Raw genomic sequence first — 20,805 nt, 5'->3', positions numbered from 1 at the left:
TCTCAAAAATAAAAACAGCCAAACGGACTGCTTATCATCAAGAGGTAGGTCAGACACTGCTCTCAAGATGAGACCACGAGTACACTATCTGCCACATCTGGGTGTGAAACTACGTGGATCGATCCCTCCCCTCCCCCAGCAGTAATCTAACGCTGTTAACTCTAATAATTTAACACTGGGTCCAAGAGAAACGTGCTGCAAACACTGAACAGCATTCATGCTGATGCACAGCTCTGCTGACGAGTTTCTAACGATGATAAACTTAAAGGTGTCATTTCTTTTGCTCATTGTTAAACTTACACGGCATGTTAAGGTTTCTACAAGAGACAATTGCTTTCACTTATACATGAAAATTACCTTTGAATTCTTCCAACATTTTTGCAGTCATCTTCAACATTCTGTTCTTCCCATTTATACCCTAAAAAGCAGCCCCAAAATTTATGAGAAATTATTAGAAATTCATAAAAATAAAAGTGGATGTGATGGCGCATGCTTTTAACCCCGGCACTCAGAATGCACAGGCAGGCAGTGTCTGCAACTTCAAGGCTGCTGGTTTATATACTGAGACCCCAGCTAGAAAACAAAAGTCAGAAGTTTCTGAAAACCAGGAGCTGGAGGTAAGGCGTTAAGAGCACTTACTGCTCCTGCTTCCCACACTGGGCAGCTCACATCCACCGGAACCTCCAGTTCCAGAGGAGTGAGGCCTCTGAATGCACGCACGCACGCACGCACGCACGCAAAGAAAAAAATTATTTTTTAAAAAAATCATTGAAGGCTGGAGAGATGCCCCAGCACTCAAGAGCACTGACTGCTTTTCTAGAGGTCCTGAGTTTAACCACATGGTGGCTCACAACCATCTGTATTGGGATCTGATGCCCTCTTCTGTTGTGGCTGAAGATAGCCACATATAAATAAATAAATCTTTTTTAAAAAATCACTTTAAAGTAGCTTCTAGTCTCACGGAACATTGTAATCATGTCATTTTTCTTAAAGCATAAGCTCTGCAGAAGCAGGAATTTTCATGTGTATGTGTGTTCAGGTATGCATGTGTGCATGCACATGTGTGTACATGTATATGCATGTGCATGTGTGTGCATGTGTGCATGAGTGTGTGCATGTGTGTGCATGTGTGCATGAGTGTGTGCATGTGTGTGCATGTGTGCATGAGTGTGTGCATGTGTGCATGTGTGTGTGCATGTGTGCATGTGTGTGTGCATGTGTGCATGTGTGTGTGCATGTGTGCATGAGTGTGTGTGAGAGAGAGAGAGTGTATGTGTGTGAGTGTGCGTCCATGTGTGATATAGGGTGCACATGCCACAGAGCACACACAGATGAGAGGACAATTGTGCAAGCTGGCTCTCCCCTCCTACCCGTGGCTCCAGCCTGCAGAGTGAGTGCCTCTGACTTGGTAAGCCATCTCACCACCACTATATCACATATTCACCAGATCCTTCCCAAACTGCCAAAGACCATTCCTAACAGGAAAACTAATTTAACCAAGAGAAAGCCTTACCTATAGCAGCGAGGCTCCTGCAGGTCTCCAGCATCACATCCCTGTACAGATTCTTCTGGGAAGGATCCAGCAGAGCCCACTCTTCCTGGGTGAAGTGCACAGCCACGTCCTCAAAGCTCACCAAATCCTAAAACATCCCAAGCATGTGTATTAAAGAACTGCCAGGACTGCAAAGGGATGCTCAGTTGATAAGATGTTCACATGTGTCTACAGTCTCCACACATGTACTCCGTGACAGGGACACGCTAATGTGAACATGACTGAACAGAAACAGCAAGTGATATGAAAACACTCCTCTCACCGAGTGCCCTGGGGAAGAGGAGGTACTGCAGCTCCACCCGATTCTCATCCCTGTCCTAGACAGTCCAGCCACTGTACACAAGAGAGCTGTCTGCCCTTACATGTCTATGTGCACAGAGTTTACCCTTTGCTGGGTGGAGAGAACAAGATAACTGTCAAGAGTGAAGAACGGGGGTTGGGGGTTTAGCTCAGTGGTAGAGCGCTTGCCTAGGGAGCGCAAGGCCCTGGGTTCGGTCCCCAGCTCCGAAAAAAAGAACCAAAAAAAAAAAAAAAGAGTGAAGAAGGACAGGAAGTCCATAATGGCATAATTCATGAGTTATGGATTCATTAGAAACTCAGATAAACCTCGAGGATCAGACATACTCTCAAAGATAACGGACAATGTGTGCGACAAGCTCCCCTGGTGAGCACTATTTCACAATGCTGTCACTACCTGAATGGGGCCACACCTGTGTGCTAACAAACGCTAACAGAAAAGAAATCATTAAGATTCCAAGTACAATTTACTCCAGTCCAAACGTTACAGTAGAAAAAGCTCCAGGTCACAGGAATAGTACCTCAGATCCGGGTGTAAACCTAGCATTCCAGCTTGGCTGATTAAAACAATTTGGTTAAGGCACTACCGGTAGAAAGGCAGACTCACCATAAAGTAAAGAGACAGACACAGTTACCAATTCTTGCTCTTTGTCTTCCCAGAATCCTCGGCCCTAGAGCAGTCATGGCACGTTGGTTTTGTTGTTTCTCCTTTTATGTCTTTTCTAAGCATACTTGGGCTCTCACTCCCACACACATCTTGTGTTTACTTAACTCCTTCTCTAAAGCTTCCACACTGCTTGTTGGCCATGCATCTGGTCTTCATGGCAGCTTCAACAGCATGGCTTCCTCCTCTCTCCTCAGGATGCTCGCCTGCCCTGAAGTTCCTCTTTAAAAGGATAAAATTGCCCTTGTGCCTCTATAGTGCATTCTGAAATCCTTTTATTAATAAGACAAAGAACCCCAAAGAGATCGCCTGTATCATGATATTTATAGATATAAACCAAGATGATGGTAGACACATGTAATACCAGAGCTCAAGAGGCAGAGGTTGGCAGATCTCTGTGAGCTGGAAGCCAGCCTCGTCCACACAAGGAGTTCTCAAACAGCCAGGGATACAGAGTGAGGCCCTCACTCAAAATAAACAAACAAATAAATCTCAAAGTAATTTTAAGAAAGAATTTAATTACATTCTACCAGGTCTTGGCTCCAAGACAACCAAAAAGAAACACTTCTCATTCTAAAGGGGGTCTCAGCCATACGCAGCCAACTCACTGACTCACCAACTTGGGCACCAACAGAGCCCAGGAAGTGCCCAAGGGCAAGGGCACTAATAAGCTCATCATTCCAAACACAGAGGCACTGCCACCAGGGGCACTTGGCTGTCTTAGATGAAGCCTGTAGGCATCCCGCATCTGTGTCAAGCTGCTCTACCGCATGACTGGTGTCACTCAAAGCAAGGCGGTCAAGAACTGATCATGAAGCCTGGAAAGACCAAACACACCCACCATGATTTAAATCCACTGGTGCTGCCCTATGACCACCAAGAAAGCCAAATAAAGAGATAGCTTCGCAAGGACAGATGAAAAAACACTGGGAAAGATTAAATAAGGCTACACTTTACATAGTAAAAGTAAATTAATTACCTGGGGCCCCAGACTTTGATCTCCGTGCTCAGCAAAGGCCAATGGATTCCTGAGTGTGAGACCGCCCGAGTAGAACACAGTGAGTTCTAGGCCAATCAGGACTACAGAGTGAAACCCTTTCCCAAAACAAAGTGGGGGGGGGGGGGTAGGAGGACGACTTGTAGGAGTGGGACGACTTGTAGGAGTGGGATTTCTCCTTCCATGTCTGAGGAGAACACGGATTAAGACTCAGCAGCAGCAGGCATCGACTCTCTGAGCCACCTCACCATCACTGAACACGGTACCTGAATGTAACTGAGTAATGTGGCTGCGTGACAGAACTAAGAGAAAGATGGCCTATCTTTTTAGAAAACACTCAATCAGCTTTGCGCAGTGGCAGTATCGTAGCCAATGAGGTCTATCCGAGGCGCGATTATTGCTAATAGAAAACACTCAATGTGGCAGCTGTAGCTGCTCTGGGGGAGAGAGAAGGATCGCCTGATGCCAGACTTTTCTGTGAGATAACTTTTCTGAATCACTAGGGACGACAGCTATTTAGCAAATGCCAAGAATGTGCTGAACAAGAATGGTTGTCTTAGCTAAAATAGTTCAAGAACACACAAACTAGGAAAAGGTGAGTTTTAAAAACTTCTTAGGATTGGGGTCTTCAATATCAGGGCATGTTGAAAAGTCAGTTTCAGAAAACAGCCGAGAAGATCCTCATCTTAAGCCCTGATTTCTCTCTAGGCTGGGTTAGGGGCACTTAAAGGTGAAGCAGAGAAGGAAGGCAGCCCCTAACTCAGCCATCCATAACCCCTCACAGTACCCTTTTCAGCCTTTTTTTTTTTTAAGATTTATTTATTTTATGTATATGAGTGCCCTGTGTACACCTGCAGGTCAGAAGAGGGCATCAGATCCCATTACAGATGGCTGTGAGCCACCATGTGGTTGCTGGGAATTGAACTCAGGTTCTCTGGAAGAGCAACCAGCGCTCTTAACCTCTGAGCCATCTCTCCAGCCCCCCTTTCAGCTTCTTGGTGAGCTCCTCACATCCAAAGAAATCCATGGAAAGTAATAACTAAATACGAAGTGTATTCTGGAGGAAGACTGCCAACACACAGGTAATAGAATCTGGGTAACAAACACTTTGATAACACTAAACAAATGGCAAACTGAGCCCACAACAAAGGGAGAGTAAACCCTGGAGAAGACACATTGACTTCCAGAGGTGTTCACTGCAACTGTCAAGTGCTCAGTGTTCTGAGGCCAGGTCTCACGGTGTAACAGTAGCTGGACTGGAACCAATGATACGCAACAGCTGGCTTTAAGCTCCTGCTGTCTACCTGCCTCTGCCTCCCCAGTGCTGAGGTTAAAGGCAAATGCTCACTTTTTAACATGAACATTATGAAATCACAAGTACAAAGAAAGACAAACATGTGGCTCAAACACTGGGGGTAAATGACTTGAGATCAATCTTCTGTGAGGCCCTTCATTTACTGTGCAACCTACAGATGCCATAACCTTGCTGGTGGCTCAACCATATAAGCTTATGAAGCTGTAAGGGCTGGAGGATGGCTCAGCGGTCAACATACACTGCTCTTAAAAAGAAGCTGACGAGGGGTTGGGGATTTGGCTCAGTGGTAGAGCGCTTGCCTAGCAACCGCAAGGCCCTGGGTTCGGTCCCCAGCTCCGAAGGGAAAAAAAAAAAAAAAAAAAAACTGGAAAAAGAAGCTGACGTGATTCCCAGCACCCACTCCAACCTGAAGCTCTAGAGGTCCTGACACACCTCTGACCGATTCCTTAGACACACACAAAAACAAACAATAACAAAAGGTTGTTCCTGAAGCTGAGTAAACCAAGCTAAACCACATGCTTGAATGTACAAACGCCTGCTTTCACTCTCCAGCGCCCTAAAAATATGCTAGATATAATATACCATCAACAACAAAGTAGAAAAATATGATTATGCCAATAACTGTGCCAATATATGTGGCAGGAGATGGAGAGATGGCTCAGAAGAACATTTGCTGCTCTTGCAGGACCCAATTTGAGTTCTGGGACCCACATGGCAGCTTACAATCAACAGAAACTTGTTTCGTGAGATCCAGCGTGCCCTTCTGGTCTCCACAGGCACCGGCTACACACACAGTGTACTTACATGGAGGCAAAACACTCAAACACATGAAATAAAATAAATCTCTTAATAAGAAAGAAGTTGGCAGGGTTGGGGATTTAGCTCAGTGGTAGAGCGCTTGCCTAGGAAGCGCGCAAGGCCCTGGGTTGGGGGGGGGGAGGGGAGTTGGCTCTTTTCAAAATGGCTGCGTTGAGGGCCAGGAATGGTGGAGCATCTGTCTGATCCTAGCAGTTGGAAGACAGGGACAGGCAGATGTCTGTGAGTTCAAGGCCAGACTGTGTACAGAGTTCTAGGACAGCCAGAACAGGAGAACGGATGAGCAGAGGATGGTGTCAGAGACTTTTAATCCTACAGAGGATGACAGATCTCTGAGTTTGAGGCTAGCCTTGTCTACATAGCAAGTTCTAGGCCACCCAAAGCTACATACTCAAAGAAAAATAACAACATATAAAAGGGGGGAGGGATGTTTTCTTTTGCTTTGTTTTGTATAGCTCTGGCTGTCTTGGAACTAATCTATAGACCAGGCTAGCCTCCAGCCCAGAGATTCATCTGCCTCTACCAGTGGCAGGAATAAAGACATGCACCACCATGGTGAGGCTTGGAATGGGTTTCTTTTCTCTTTCCCTCTTTTCCCTCTCTTTCTTCCTCTCTCTGTCTCTCTGTCTCTGTCTCTGTCTCTCTCTCTCTCTCTCTCTCTCTCACACACACACACATACACACATACACACACACAGAGCAAGAAAGGGGATTAAGGGTACTGTTTCCTCACAATGAATTCCAAGAATCAACAAAACTCATTGAACCAATAAGTCTATAACCAGTAACTCTTAACAAATCATCAAAATGTTTAAAGATGATTAATATAATATCCACCAGCTTCCTGTAAAACAGCAGTGAACAGCTGGATAACAATATCCAGTATGGCAATGCAGATAAGAAGAGACACAATGAAATGTATACAAATTTAATAAAGTCCTTTAGGCAAGAACTACACTTTTTTTAAAAGATTTTAATTGTTTTAAAACCTTTCAAAGAGTTTTATTAAGAGAGAAGAGGACACACAGATTTTAGCCATTTCCAAGAGAGGCAGTGGGAACTTCTCTCTGAGTAAGAGAATAGCAGGGGACCTTACTTTGGTTTGGTTTTTCTCGATTATTATTTGATGCAGATCAGTGTTTTGCCAGCGTGCATGTGACACCTGGGACCTGTGGAGATCAGAGGAGGCCTGGATGCCAAGACTACTTACAGAAGGTTGTAAATGACCATGTGAGTGCGGGAATCGAATCAGTATCCTCTGAAAAGCAGTAAGTGCTCTTAACTGCTAGGCCACCTTTTAAAGCTTTAAGTGTGTGTGTGTGTGTGTGTGTATAGGGAGGGGTTTGTGCATTTGAAGGCGGTGCCCTTAGAGGCCAGAACAGAGCATTGGAGGCTCTGGTGCTGGAGTTATAGGCAGTTGTGAGTCACCATAGGTGGGTGCTGGGAACCAAACTGGGGTCTTTGAAATAGCAATACCCTCTAAAGCACTGAGATGACACTACAGACCATCCACCGCTTATCTATCTCATGATGTAACCCTGGCTAACCTGGAACTCCATAGCTATGTAAACCAGGTTAGCTTCAATCTGCCTGCCTCTTCCTCCCAAGTGCTGGGTTATAGGTAGACCAACCAATCCAGCAAGAACTATAATTTTTAACAACAACAACAACAACAAAATGCAGGGCAGCGGTGGAAAATGCCTTTAATCATGGCACTTGGAAGGCAGAGAGAGACAGGTGGTTCACTATGATTTCAAGGCCAGCCTCTACAGAGTGAGTTTCAGGTCAGCAAAAGCAGACCTAAAAAGAAAAAAGCAAAAGACAAAAAGACAACAAAACCCTAACCAAACACAAAACAGTGATATCCCATAGTTATGGCATAGGAAGCTTCAGAATTGAAATGTCATGTTTCCTCAATCTGCACTAAGAATTAAATAATCACAATAAAATTCCTAACAACTTCCGAAAACAAATTAAGAAACTAATACTCAAGTTTATGTGGAGAACGGGGGGAGGGAGAGATGGTCCACACAATTCCAAAGAAACAAAACACGCAGACTTAAAGTGTGTATATATATTACACATATTATATATTATATACACAATATATGATACACACACACATACTGCCTGTTTTGACAAAGTAGCAAAGGAAACTCAACGAAGCGGGGAATGGCAAAAGGCTGTTGGCAGAACCGATATCTATAGACAAAGAAATTAAATGGGTAGAGTTTCACAGTGTTGGGGCTGGAGAGATGGTTCGATGGTTGGAACTGGCTGCTCTTCCAGAGGACCTGGATTCAATTCCTTGTACCAACATGGCATCTCAACAACTGTTCCAGAGGCTCTGACATCCTCACAAAGACATACATACACTCAGGCAAAACACCAATGCACAGAAAGAAAAATAATTTTTTAAAAAAGTTTAAAATTCACAGTATTAACTCAAGTTGAATGCTTGACATAAATGTTAAATGGAAATTGAGAACTTCTAGAAAGCAACAGAAACTAGATGACCTATTGTTTTACAACCTTCTGATGAGACGCCCCAAGCAGGACCGAATAAAACGCCTGCCCCAGACAGAGCACCGACTCTTTCTTGCGCAAGGCGGAGCCTCCGCAGCGAGGTTCGGCGCTCTGCGCAGGCGCGGAGCAAAGGGAGAGGACACGGCCCAGCGCCACGCAGCACTGAACGCCGCTGCCGCCCCGCCCCAGCCTCGGAGAGGATCCACCACAGCGGGCAGGGACAGCCGCCCTTGCTCACCATGGCGCGGCTTCCGGACTCGCCCGCGCTCTCCTCACAGGTCCCGGCAGCGGGGCTCACAGCACAGCACACTGCACCTCCCTGTGCCGCGGAGCGGAGCCTACAGTATGGCGGCCGAGAAGACCCCGCCTCTTGCCGTTCTCCGGTGCTCCAGATTAGACGGCACGGTCCTAGGCCCTGATTGGCTAGCAAAGCCTGAGTGGCACCTGCTTCCAAAGGCCGAGGCGTGGAATTCAAATAACAGGCATAGCCCCGCCCTCCTAGGCTAGGCTTCCACTCCTGGCCTGACCTGGTCTACCTCTGAGATTTGCTTCTAACCAGAACTTGCTTCTCCCTTGTAAAGCTGTATTCGAGCACCGAGTTGCCACCGTGCACACTCACTATACACACTGAGTGCTCATTGCAGTAATGTTGCCGCCTTTCAATTAGGTGCCCAGCCTACCCAAGGTCAAATTATAACTGGACCTGATGTTCTCCAGACATCAGGAATTTGAGTAAGGAACATCTATGGTTTATACATATGTCTCAGGCTACACATTAACACAAGTATTCATTTCCTCTATTTTCATAGCACATGTGCTTCTAGTTAAGATCTCTGCCCTTTCCTTCCACCCTCATTTCTCCTGTCCAGCCCTCTAGAGACATTCCAATTTAAGCAAAAGCAAAAGAATAAAAATAAAAAAAAATTGAAGCCGAGGGCCAAGGAAATGACTTAGTAGGTTAAGCCTGAACATAGTAGAAGAAAACCAACTCAGGAAAGTTGTCCTCTGACCTCCACAAGTGTGTTCTACACACACACACACACACACACACACACACTCACACACACACACACACAGAGAGAGAGAGAGAGAGAGAGAGAGAGAGAGAGAGAGAGAGAGAGAGAGGCTAGATTATTAGAACATTTTATTAAGTTTTGGTTTTTCGAGTTAGAGTTTCTCTGTGTATCCCTGACTATCCTGGAACTCGTTCTGCAGACCAGGCTAACCTCAAACACAGAGGTCTATCTGCCTTTGCTTCATGAGTGCTGGGATTAAAGGCATTCACCCATTTTTTACTAAAGAAGAAGAAAACGAAAGTACTGGCAGTAGAAACAACAAAAAGGGAAAAACACAGGCAAAGATAATGGAGTCAGTGAAGAGAAGAGTGAGTAGCCTTCAGTGGTGTAATGATTAGTCTTGATCCTCCATTGAGATAGGAAGGCTCTTCCTAAAAGTGGGTGGGATCATTACCTGGACCACAGTCATTTGTTTGGTTCACATCTGGTGGCTCACAACTTCCTGTAAATCCAGCTCCAGAGGATGCAACTCTCTTCTGGGCTTCTCCATCGCTCACACATACTGACACCCATACATGTAAATAAAAAGAAATATTTTTTAATCATTACAGAATATCCTTTCTCCTCCCATAATGGTTCCAACTCTTCCTCTTTAAGAGCTGAAATATTTCTGAAAAATAACTATTCTTAGGACAAGACTTAATGGAATAAACAGAGTACGCCTAGGAGCCAGGGTTAAACCCACTGTTAGTGCCAGCTAACCATCCATGAGGACCATCTCTCCATCAGCTAACCATCCATGAGGACCATCTCTCCATCAGCTCTTCATATTTTTAGAGAGGTTCTCGCTCTGTACCTATGTCTGGCCTCCAACTCACAGGAAACCACTGGTCTCTGCCTCCTGTGTCTCCACAACCTCTTGGCTTTAGTTAGATTGGGAACTTTTGAATTACTTTAGGTTGACAAAAGGGAATCCATGCTTGTTGTCTTTCAAGCCAAGGCTGGCCTCAAATTCATGATCCTCCTGCTTCAGTCACCCAAGTGCTGGGATTACAGGTGTACACTATCATACCCTGTATAGTTTCTTTTTGGTTGGTTAGTTCTTTGGTTGGGTTGAGTTGGGTTTTTGTAATTTTTATTGGTTTTTGTTTGTTTTGTTTTGTGTGTGTGTATGTGTGTGTGTGTGTGTGTGTGTGTGTGTGAGAGAGAGAGAGAGAGAGAGAGAGAGAGAGAGGATTTCGTCATGTAAATATGACTGTTCTGGAACTCACTATGTAGACCAGGCTAGCCTCAAACTCATAGAGATCCACTTGCCTCTGCATCCTGAGTGCTGAGATTAAAGGCATGCACTACCAAAAAGGCCGTCCTTGTATAATTTCAATTCAGGAAACACTCTCTGTCATCTCTGGACAATTTTCCCTGAAGACCTTGTCGATTAGTCAGGTGGTAGTTTGGTTGGTCTCCAGTGTCCTTAATTATCAGAATGAGATCTGTCCCAATTCATCTGATCTGATTCTACAGTGGGGAACAGACAGAGGACACAGGTTTAATTCCCTGCATCCACATGGCAACTCACAGACCTCTGTCATTCCTGTTTCAAGCCTTCCAATACCTTTTTTGGTCTTTGAAGGTACCGGGTACACACATGATGTATAGGCATGCATGGAGGCAAAACAGTACTGCACACGAAATAAAATTAAATTTAAAAATTCAGTCTTGGGAGCTGGAGAGATGGCTCAGCTAAAAGCACTGGCTGCTCTTCCAGAGGACCAAGGTTCAATTCCCAGCACCAACATGGATCACAAATGTCTGTAACTCTCATTCCAGGGGATCTGACACTCTCACACCAATGAACATAAGTAAAATAAAATATTTTTTAATTAAAAAAATCAGTTTTCCTAAAATACCTAATGTGTCTTTAAAAAACAAACTTTTGGAGCTGGAGAGATGGCTCAGCAGTTAAGAGGTCCTGAATTCAATTCCCAGCAACCACATGATGGCTCACAACCATCTGTAATGAGATCTGATGCCCTCTTCTGGTGTGTCTGAAGACAGCTACAGTGTATTCATATAAGTAAAATAAACAAATCTTTAAAAAAAAAAACTTTAAAAAAATAAGTCTCTCTAAAATATCCAAAGTCTCATAACTGCAGTATTCTGTAAAATCAAAAAGCAACTTAAATACTTTCTTATTCCAAGAACGGGACACAGTCACAGTCTTGAAAAAACCAAACCAAAGTTCAACAGTGCAAAAGAATTCAGTGCTTAATGCCTGGGACTCACAATTCTTTTTTTTTTTTTTAAAGATTCATTTATTCATTTATTATATATAAGTACACTGTAGCTGTCTTTAGATACACCAGAAGAGGGCATCGGATCTCTTTACAGATGGTTGTGAGCTACCATGTGGTTGCTGGGAATTGAACTCAGGACCTCTGGAAGAGCAGTCGGTGCTCTTAACCGCTGAGCCATCTCTCCAGCCCTGGGACTCACAATTCTATATGAGGCTCTGAAGGGCTTCAGCAACTTCGCATTTCTAACTGTCACCCACAGCACATACTGCTCAAGTCAGCTCCACTTGACACCTGATGCTGTCATTGGTAGTCATACTATAGTATCTGCAACATGCTCACTTGTACCCTCACCAGTGACCTCTCCCAATCTCATGTCGGGGACTCTACACTTGACAAAGTGCTAGCCTCAGCTGCTCTCCATGCCCTCAGAACCTGTACCACCTGGATAACTCTTACATAGTCCAAGTTCAGCTGACAGTGTGGGATGCAGCTTTGGTCCCGTCTGGACCACAGCTTCTGTGACATGACCCTGAAGAATACTCCCGGAATATTTCACATTAATGACGCCATTCTCTTTTCTTTTCTTTTCTTTTCTTTTTCAGAGTCAAGAACTGAATCCCTGGTCTCTTCTTCATCGCCACTATTTCTCAGCTCCATCGCACTAGCATTAATTATCTCAGTAAAGCACACGTTTCACTGTAGTTCTGCTCTCTTATCGACCACTGGTTCTTCAGCCTGACATGACCAGAGGTACAGATTCAAAACATCACATGAACAACCCTGATAGAGTCTTTACTTCCCTCTGAAACTTTACAAACCAGACCTCCACTGTCTGCATTACTCTGAGCATTATCTCCAAGTGCCACAACAGCTCATTAATCTCTGAGCACTCACAGGCTTTCAGCATGGGAAGGTCTGTTGAAGCAATACCCCACTCCTGGTACCAATCTCTACTGTGTTTCTATTGTTGTAGTAATAGTACATCATGACTAAAAACAACTTGGGAAGGGAAGGGATTATTTGCCTTACATATCCCAGGTCACAGTCAACTGAGAGTAGCTAAGGCAGGAACTTGCAGGCAGGTCATAACTCTCAGACTCAGGAGATCAAGGAAAATGTATAAGAAAATCTTTTTAAACTGAGTGCTGGATAGATGGCTCAGTGATTAAGAGTACTTTCCACTCCTTCAGAGGACTTGAGTTCAGTTCCTGAAGCTTTAGATTTTTTTCTCAACCCTAATTTTAATAATGGTTCTTTTTTTTTTTTTTCCTTTTCTTTTTTTCGGAGCTGGGGACCGAACCCAGGGCCTTGCGCTTCCTAGGTAAGCGCTCTACCACTGAGCTAAATCCCCAGCCCCTTAATAATGGTTCTTAAATGTTTTAATCTTCCTTCTAGCCCACCACCCACCAGTGTTGGAGATTGGTTCTAATGCTTTGAATCTGTGTGTCCAGACTCTCAAGGTACTTGTCCCCAATTGGTTTTTTGATCAATCAATAAAGATGCAAATAATCATTGGCTGGGCACAGGGCAGGACAGTTGTGTGGGTGAGGATGCAGTGAGGAATGAGGAAGATGCACCATGACTCGAGGAAGAAGAATGGGACACAATAGCAACAGGAGATAAAGCCAACCAGCCATGTGAGATTTCAGGTAAGTGGTCATTGGGGTGGCAGGGGAAGGTTTAGGATGCCCAGCCTTTGAGGTTGCCAAGACATTTTAAAAATAAGTTAAGGGCTGGAGAGATGGCTCAGTGGTTAAGAGCCCCGACTGCGAAATGTAAATAAGAAATACCCAAGTTAATTAAAAAAAAAAAAAAAGCCCCGACTGCTCTTCCAGAGGTCCTGAGTTCAATTCCCAGCAACCACATGGTAACTCACAACCATCTGTAAAGAGATCTGATGCCCTCTTCTGGTGTGTCTGAGGACAGCTACAGTGTACTTATATTTAATAAATGAATAAATCTTTAAAAAAAAAAAGAAAAATAAGTTAATGTGTGTGTGTCTTTCTTCCGACGACGATCAAAAGATAGCTCCTGGGTAGGCATGCATTCGAGATCTGCCAGAAGCCAAAGCAGTGAAGCAAAAACTAACTACAACACACCAGAGGTAGTAGAAAAGAAAGGTTATTAGAATACAAGGGAAGTGAACCTGCTTAGAAATTGTTCTTTGGAGCAAATCCCATCTGAGTTGTCAGGAAAAGCAGTTCAGTTCACAGAAGTCAGGAACAGCAGCTTGATCCACTCACAAACATTTCACAAATCTACCAGCTGTCCAGTTCAGTAGTGTTGGTATAGCAAACACAAACCAGGAGTGGAGGCTCGACCTAGCAGAAATAGCCAGGTCCCAGCTGAATCGGCATGAGTCAGCAGGAGTTACCAGGACCATCAGAGAAACCAGAAGTTCTTTGCTGTGCCTTTCTCAACGAAGTTTAGATGGGTGAAGACTTGAGACCAAAAAGCGCTACAAAGCTAACTATGCAAGCCAAGCCCCGTCACTGTTGAATCCTCCATGGGTCTTGCCTTACCACATGTCTTGCCTCAGTATGAGTCTGTCTTAGCAAAACTCCACATGAGTCTGTATTAGCTGATATCAATTTGCCGAATGGCCAGAGTCCAAGGAAGCTGCAAGAAGCCAAGGAACATCCCAAGAAATTTTTTGGTGTGTTTCTCTCTGTGGACTAGTGACACATAGAGCTCAGCAACAATGTAAGGTGAACCAGCACATGCCTGTCATTAGCGAGGAATCCCTCATCACGGGGTCTTTTCATGTACTTTCTTTAGCAGAACCTCCTTCCACCCATGTCTGATTCAGGAAAATGTTCCTTCATGTGTTTGCCCCAGCAAAACACCATCTGACAAACTGACTTTCCAAAGAAGCTAGAAGGTTCCGCTCCAAGTTCTCAGCACACACATCAGGCTGCTCACCCCTAACTAGACCACAGTGGAATTCTATATCCATGGGATATATTCACCCAAAAATGCACACATACGCATAAATGAAAATAAAAACTTTAAGAAATCTAAGCAGAGGCCAAGCATGGTGGTGCACGCCTATAATTCCAGCACTCATGAGGCAGAAGCTGGTAGATCTTTGTGAGTTCAAGGCCAGCCTGGTCTATATATATAGCAAGTTCTAGTCCGTCCTGAATTATTAATTTGACCTGTCTCAAAATAAATAAATCGGGCTGGAGAGATGGCTCAGCGGTTAAGAGCACCCTACTGCTCTTCCAGAGGTCATGAGTTCAAATCCCAGCAACCACATGGTGGCTCACAACCATCTGTAATGGGATCTGATGCCCTCTTCTGGTGTGTCTGAAGACAGCTACAGTGTACTTATATATAATAAATGAATAAATCTTTAAAAAAAATAAATAAATCAAGTTAAAAATAGAAGAGCTAGTCCAGTGGATCAAGTGATTGCTGTGCGGTCACTAGAACCTGAGTTTAGATGCCCAGCACCAATGTTCTAACTAATCAAGCAATGGTGACACACTCATATCCCACTGCTGGGGAGATGGAGACAGAGAATGCCCTAGGCTAGGTAGTCTAAACAAATCAGTGTGTCCCAGATTCAGAACCAGTCTCGACAGCAACAGCAAAGAGGTAAGCAATTAAGGAAGAAGCATGAAGTACAGCTAGGGCCTGCAACCAACAGACAAGAACTGTATATTTAAGAGCATATTGACAGGTAAACTTAGAATGCTACTTTATGAAACAGTGTAATTTAAACTCATCTCTCCTTTAACAGCTTCATAACTTTGTTATGTTGCTCTCACACAGAGAGAAATTTGTAAAAAAGTTGTTCTGTGGTCAAAATATTATGTATATATATGTATATATGTATATATATATATACATATATATGGGTGTTTCGACTACATGTATGTGTAACATGTGTCTGCCTAGTACCTAAGGAGGCACTGGGAAGTAGAGGCAGGTGGATCTTTGAGTTCGAGACTAACCTAGTCTGCAGAGTGATTTCAAAGACAGAGCTAAACAGAGAAACCCTGTTTCAAAACCCACTACTTGAAGAAAAAAAAAAAGATGCATGTGTTGTATTTTATGTGTGTGGTGTGTGAGTGCTTTGCTCTCATGTCCGTCTGTGCATCACATGTGTTGCTGATACCTGTGAGGGTCAGAAGAGGGCATCAGATCCTCTGGAATTAGAATTACAGATGGTTGTGGGCCACAGTGTAGGTGCTGGGAAGTGAACAGTTCTTTGTAATAATAGTAAATGCTCCTAACTGCTAAGCCATCTCTCCAGCTCTTAAAAAAAAAAAAAAAGTATGTTTAAAGAAAGAAAGAAGGAAAGAAGGAAAGAAAGAAAGGAAGGAAGGAAGGAAGGAAGGAAGGAAGGAAGGGGCTGGAGAGGTGGCTCAGTGGTTAAGAGCACTGACTGTTCTTCCAGAGGTTCTGAGTTCAATTCCCAGCAACCACATGGTGGCTCACAACTACCTGTAATGGGATTTGATGCCCTCTTCCGGTGTGTCTGAAGACAAGGACAGTGTACTGGTATATATGAAATAGATAAGTCAAAGAAAGAAAGGAAGGAACAAAGGAAAGAAGGAAGGATCCTGCTTTTGGAACCTGTTCCTGCTTTACAAGAGCTCTGTCTTCTGTGTTTCTCTTAGGCTTCCAATCATGATCTTATAGTAAAAGCCCTTTCTAAACTCAAAAGCAAAAGAAAGAAGGAAAGAAAGAGAGAGAGAGGGACCCTTGCAGATTGACAAGAGAAATAATGCCTTGCATCTAATAAGTGAATACATTATTAAAATACGTATCACTTCGCTTTATTCCTTTGGGGCAGGATCTCTTGCTGCTGCAGAATCTGGAGCTAGGCAGCCATGGAGCAAGCATCAGTCTTTCACTGTCTGCCTCTCACAGCACTGGGTCACAGTGGCTTGTTCGGCCACACCTGGATTTTCACTTTTTATACTTTACTGATTCAAATTTCCTTCATGGGAAGAGGGATAACATGTATGCTACTGTTTATGTAGCAGTCAGAGGACAGTTTGTAGGAATTAGTTCTCTCCTTCCATCACGAGGGTCCCAGGGACCTAACTCGGGGCATTAGCCTCTACAGCAAGCACCTTTGCCTCCTGAGCCATCTCTCTGGCCCCACGCTGGACTTTTACATGTGGACTGAGATCTAAACTCAAGTCTTCATGTTCGTGAGGCACGTGTCACTGAGCTGCCATCCCTAGATTTTCCTGTCCTTGGTCCTCAGTGAAATGCAGTTGTTCCATAGCTCCACTGTTCTTCAGGGGACAGATGCCTTTGGTGTCCCGAATTGTCATTACAGAGTTAATATATATGTGAGTTTGATACTTTGTGTGTTTCCTCTCTTGCTTTTTGTTGTCTTGGCCAGCTATGCAGAAATGGAACACTCCATACCTCTCAGAGTCTTCTGTAACTAATGAGGCATGTAAGAGGGCCTCTTTAAGGCTGGAGAGACAGCTCAGCCTTTCAGAGCCCTCTGCTCCCACCTAACGTAGGTTTGCAGCTCACGCCTGCCTGTAACTTCAGCTCCAGGGGATCTAAAACCCTCTTCTGGCCTCCGCAGGCACCTGCACTTTTGGACAAACATTCACATGTAGATAGACATGTAGTGGTGAATTTAGCTACACTGCTTTGGCTTCCAGAAGGTCACCCATGCACACCCACACAGGAGCTGTCTGGATTCGCAAATGGAACACACACACACACACACACACACACACACACACACACACACACACACACACCAGTTAATTTCTGACATGCCATGACTAAGCTCAAAGGCAGGTCACTCCAAAATCTTCCCCTGCTAGCAAACACTCCCCTCCAGTACTCCTGAGACTCCTAAACCTTACCCTGATACCCCAAGCCCAATCAGGGAAGTGGCCAGTGGCAATAATTCTTACATGGCTGGTTGGCTTTCTCTCCTGCAGATCTTATGTCCCATCCTTCTCCCCTGAGTCATGGCTTTCTCCCTCTTCCTCTCTCCCAGTCCCTAGCCCATGGTTCCACCCATCCCCCCTCTGCCCAGCCATTGGCTGTTGGCTCTTTATTGATCAAAAACCAATTGGGGACAAGGACCTTCAGCATTTGGACAAGCAAATTCCTGAATAATTCAAAGCATTAAAACCAATCCTCAACATAGACACATATTCAACACATTTTTGAATAAGCCCTTAAAAAAAAAGATCTAAATAGTATTCAAACGTGGTGATGCCCACCTTTAATCCCAGCACTCAGGAGGAAGAAGCAAGTGGATCTCCAATGAGTTCCAGGCCAGCCTGGTCTATCTACATACTGAATTCTAGGCCAGCCATGACTATATAGTGAGACCCTCTCAAAAAAAAAAAAAAAAAATCCAAAGTTGGCCTAGAATCACCAAAAAACCAAGGATTTTAAATTTTAACAGGGTCATCTTAAATTGTTCCATTACGTTTTCAATGTATGACTTATTGATGTGTATTTTTATCTTATTTATTAATTCATTTATTTGTTTTTGAGACAGGGTTTGCCTGTGTAGCCCCAGCTGTCCTGGAATTCACTGACCTGAGTCTCAGAGATTCATCTGCCTCTTCCTCCCGAGTACTGAGATTGAAGTCATGCGTCACTGCTATGCTTCGACCTTTTTTTTTTTTTTTCTTTTCTTTTTTTTTTCAGAGCTGGGGACCGAACCCAGGGCCTTGCGCTTGCTAGGCAAGCGCTCTACCGCTGAGCTAAATCCCCAACCCCTGCTTCGACCTTTTTTAAACGTACATTGATGTTTTGCCTATATGTGTGTCTGTGTGAGGGTGTCAGATCCCCGGAAATGGTCTGACAAAATTGTGAGCTGCCATGTGGGTGCTGGGAATTGAACCCAGGTCCTCTGGAAGAGCAGTCAGTGCTTTTTTTTTTCCTTTTTTTTTTTTTTCCGGAGCTGGAGACTGAACCCAGGGCCTACCACTGAGCTAAATCCCCAACACCCCCCCCACCAACACCCCCCCCCCCTCACAGTCAGTGCTCTTAACCACTGAGACATCCCTCAGGCCCCTATGTGGCTATTTGCATGAGAATGGTCCCACAGGCTTAAATGTTTGAGTATCTGATCCTTAGTTGGTGGACCAGTTTGGGATGGATTAGAAGAGGTAGCCTTGGGGTTGGGGATTTAGCTCAGTGGTAGAGTGCTTGCCTAGGAAGCGCAAGGCCCTGGGTTCGGTCCCCAGCTCTGAAAAAAAGAACAAAAAAAAAAAAAAAAGAAGAAGAGGTAGCCTTGTTGGAGGATGTGTGTCACTAGTGGGGGGGGGGTGCTTTGAGGTATCAAAAGGTGAGATTTCCCGTGTCCTTTTTCTGTCTCCTAGTTGCAGATTAAGACGGGAGCTTTTATCGACTCCTGCAGCCATGCCTTCATTCCATGAATCCTAACTCTCTCAAACTATGGACTCAGTTAAATGCATTATATCATGCTGCCTCGGTCAGAAATAGAACTCATACACCCTTAATTTTTGTTTTTCTGTATGTCTGTGTGTATGTAGATATTATGTGTATGTGTTTGTTCAAAATATGTGCCCACGAATGCATGTGTCCACATGTGTGTGGAGATTATATGACGACCTCGGTTTTCAGAGTCGTGATAGATTGCTCTAGAGACATCCCCAAACATGAGGCAGATCTTGTTCATCAAGGAGGCAGGACACCCTTTACCTTTATGGTGGCGCTGGGATTCCCTCCACAGATGTCAGATGGCTCAGCCATGACTGCTGCCCTATCTTCTACTGCAGGGAGCATGTGACCACTACAACAGGGAGGCCACCACAGGGAGAGCCAGCCATAATGGGAATCACCCACAGGTGTTCTCCCCTCACACCAATCAGCCTCAGGTCCCAGTCTCAGAGCCCACGAAGGGAGCGGGCACTTACCCCTCCCTATGTTTGGTTTTGTCAGTCCCTGTTGTGCATGCACCATTTACGCTGTGTGACACTATTCCTACAGAGGTGTGAACAAATGTCAACTCACCCCAGGGATGACAGATGACTGTCATGAAAACACTGAAGTTTAACTTAATGAATCAGAGAGTATTACTGGAGTCATAGCAGGAATATGGCTGCTTACACTTAGCCGGCACGGATGACTGAAAGGTAGTTGTGTCACTGAAAACGCACCTCCAAATGGTGACGACTCCAAGCTGTAAACCTAGAGTTCTCCCTACGACTTGCAATCAACTTGACTGCTCATATAACCTTAGAGAGGAGTGAACCTTGTGTGCCTGTTAAGTTTCAGGAACGTCCTAGACTTTGAATTATTTCCTGACTCTTCATGGATCTCTCTGTAGAGTCAGGCAAGAGCATTTGCTGCTGAGCCCAAGGACTAGAGATTCCCCTGGGGTGGGGTAGAGGGAAGAGGAGAGAAGACAAGACCAGCCTTTAGACCGTCCTAAGTCCTCTTATCAAGCTTTCTACCAATCAAGAGAGAGAGAGAATGAATTGCAGTCAGGGGGCCGTGTGGGGTTTTCCATCTGTTTTTACAAGCAATCAAACCCAGGCTTTCAAGAATGCTAGGCAAGCACTCTAACACTGAACTAGCCAACACTTTTATTATTTTTTTAAGTTTGGAAAAAGTCTCATTAAGTTCCTGAGATGAACTTGAATTTGTCATCTTCCACATGAGATAACCTGCACTACCAAGCAAAATAACATTGACAAAGAATAAAAATAAGCTATGTTGGACGTGGGCAGAGCAACACATGCCTTTAATCCCAGCACTCAGGAGTCCAAGGCAACAGCCATTAAGAGCACTGGCTGCTCTTCCAGAGGACCTGTATTTAATTCCCAGCACCCACACTCACAATTAATTGTAACTCCAAATCGAGGATTCAGACGCATTCTTAGGGTCCCTGTAGGAATTGCACACAGGTCACACACACACAGCTATAGGTAAATACATGCTTACAAAGAATTTTTTTTCAATCTTCAAAAACTCTCTTATGGTTGTGTTCAAATAACAGTGCTTGTACAGAATAGTTGGGTAAAATATCGTAATACATTTCATATAAATATCTAATTTTCCATTTATGTTAATGTGACTATTTTGTGTACTTATTACCAGTATGGCTTGTACGGAAAAGGTACCTTTCCGATACCTTGCAAAGGCTCCGCCTACTACCAAACCCCGCCCTCAAAAGGTCCCACCTCCTAAAGCTTGAATCTTTGGGTAAGCTTTTCTCCTTCACCTATAGAGGCCTGTTCCTAGTGACTGACAGATGCCTAAGTAGTTGGTGAGAAGCGCAGGGCTCTTCCGTTTCAGGTTCTTTCGATGATGTCAAGCCCGCCCTGCCTGCCGAATCTTTTCCGGTCTTAGTCCG

General features: G+C 44.3%; 1 protein-coding gene and 1 pseudogene across 3 annotated transcripts in view; one reads left to right on the top strand and one right to left on the bottom strand.

The window, feature by feature from the left end:
* The window catches only part of LOC108348302 (zinc finger protein 709-like), a 26,804-nt gene extending 5,999 nt beyond the window's left edge, over nucleotides 1-20,805 (bottom strand). For 2 of the 3 annotated variants that reach the window (XM_063275931.1, XM_063275932.1), the window contains exons 1-4: nucleotides 20,674-20,805; nucleotides 9,638-9,745; nucleotides 1,514-1,640; nucleotides 358-418 (exon numbers count right to left, since the gene is read on the bottom strand). In XM_063275931.1, the coding sequence (XP_063132001.1) occupies nucleotides 358-418; nucleotides 1,514-1,640; nucleotides 9,638-9,652 (203 nt within the window). In that variant the 5' untranslated portion in view covers nucleotides 9,653-9,745; nucleotides 20,674-20,805. Of the gene's footprint in view, nucleotides 1-357; nucleotides 419-1,513; nucleotides 1,641-8,405; nucleotides 8,685-9,637; nucleotides 9,746-20,673 lie in introns of those variants that run through there. The other variant, XM_017600343.3, reaches the window with a different exon arrangement.
* LOC120097636 (U4 spliceosomal RNA) lies at nucleotides 3,854-3,929 on the top strand (annotated as a pseudogene).

This window comes from Rattus norvegicus, chromosome 16 (genome assembly GCF_036323735.1).
Source record: "Rattus norvegicus strain BN/NHsdMcwi chromosome 16, GRCr8, whole genome shotgun sequence".
NCBI classification, from domain to species: Eukaryota; Metazoa; Chordata; class Mammalia; order Rodentia; family Muridae; genus Rattus; species Rattus norvegicus.
This window is presented reverse-complemented; position numbering and strand designations above follow the sequence as displayed.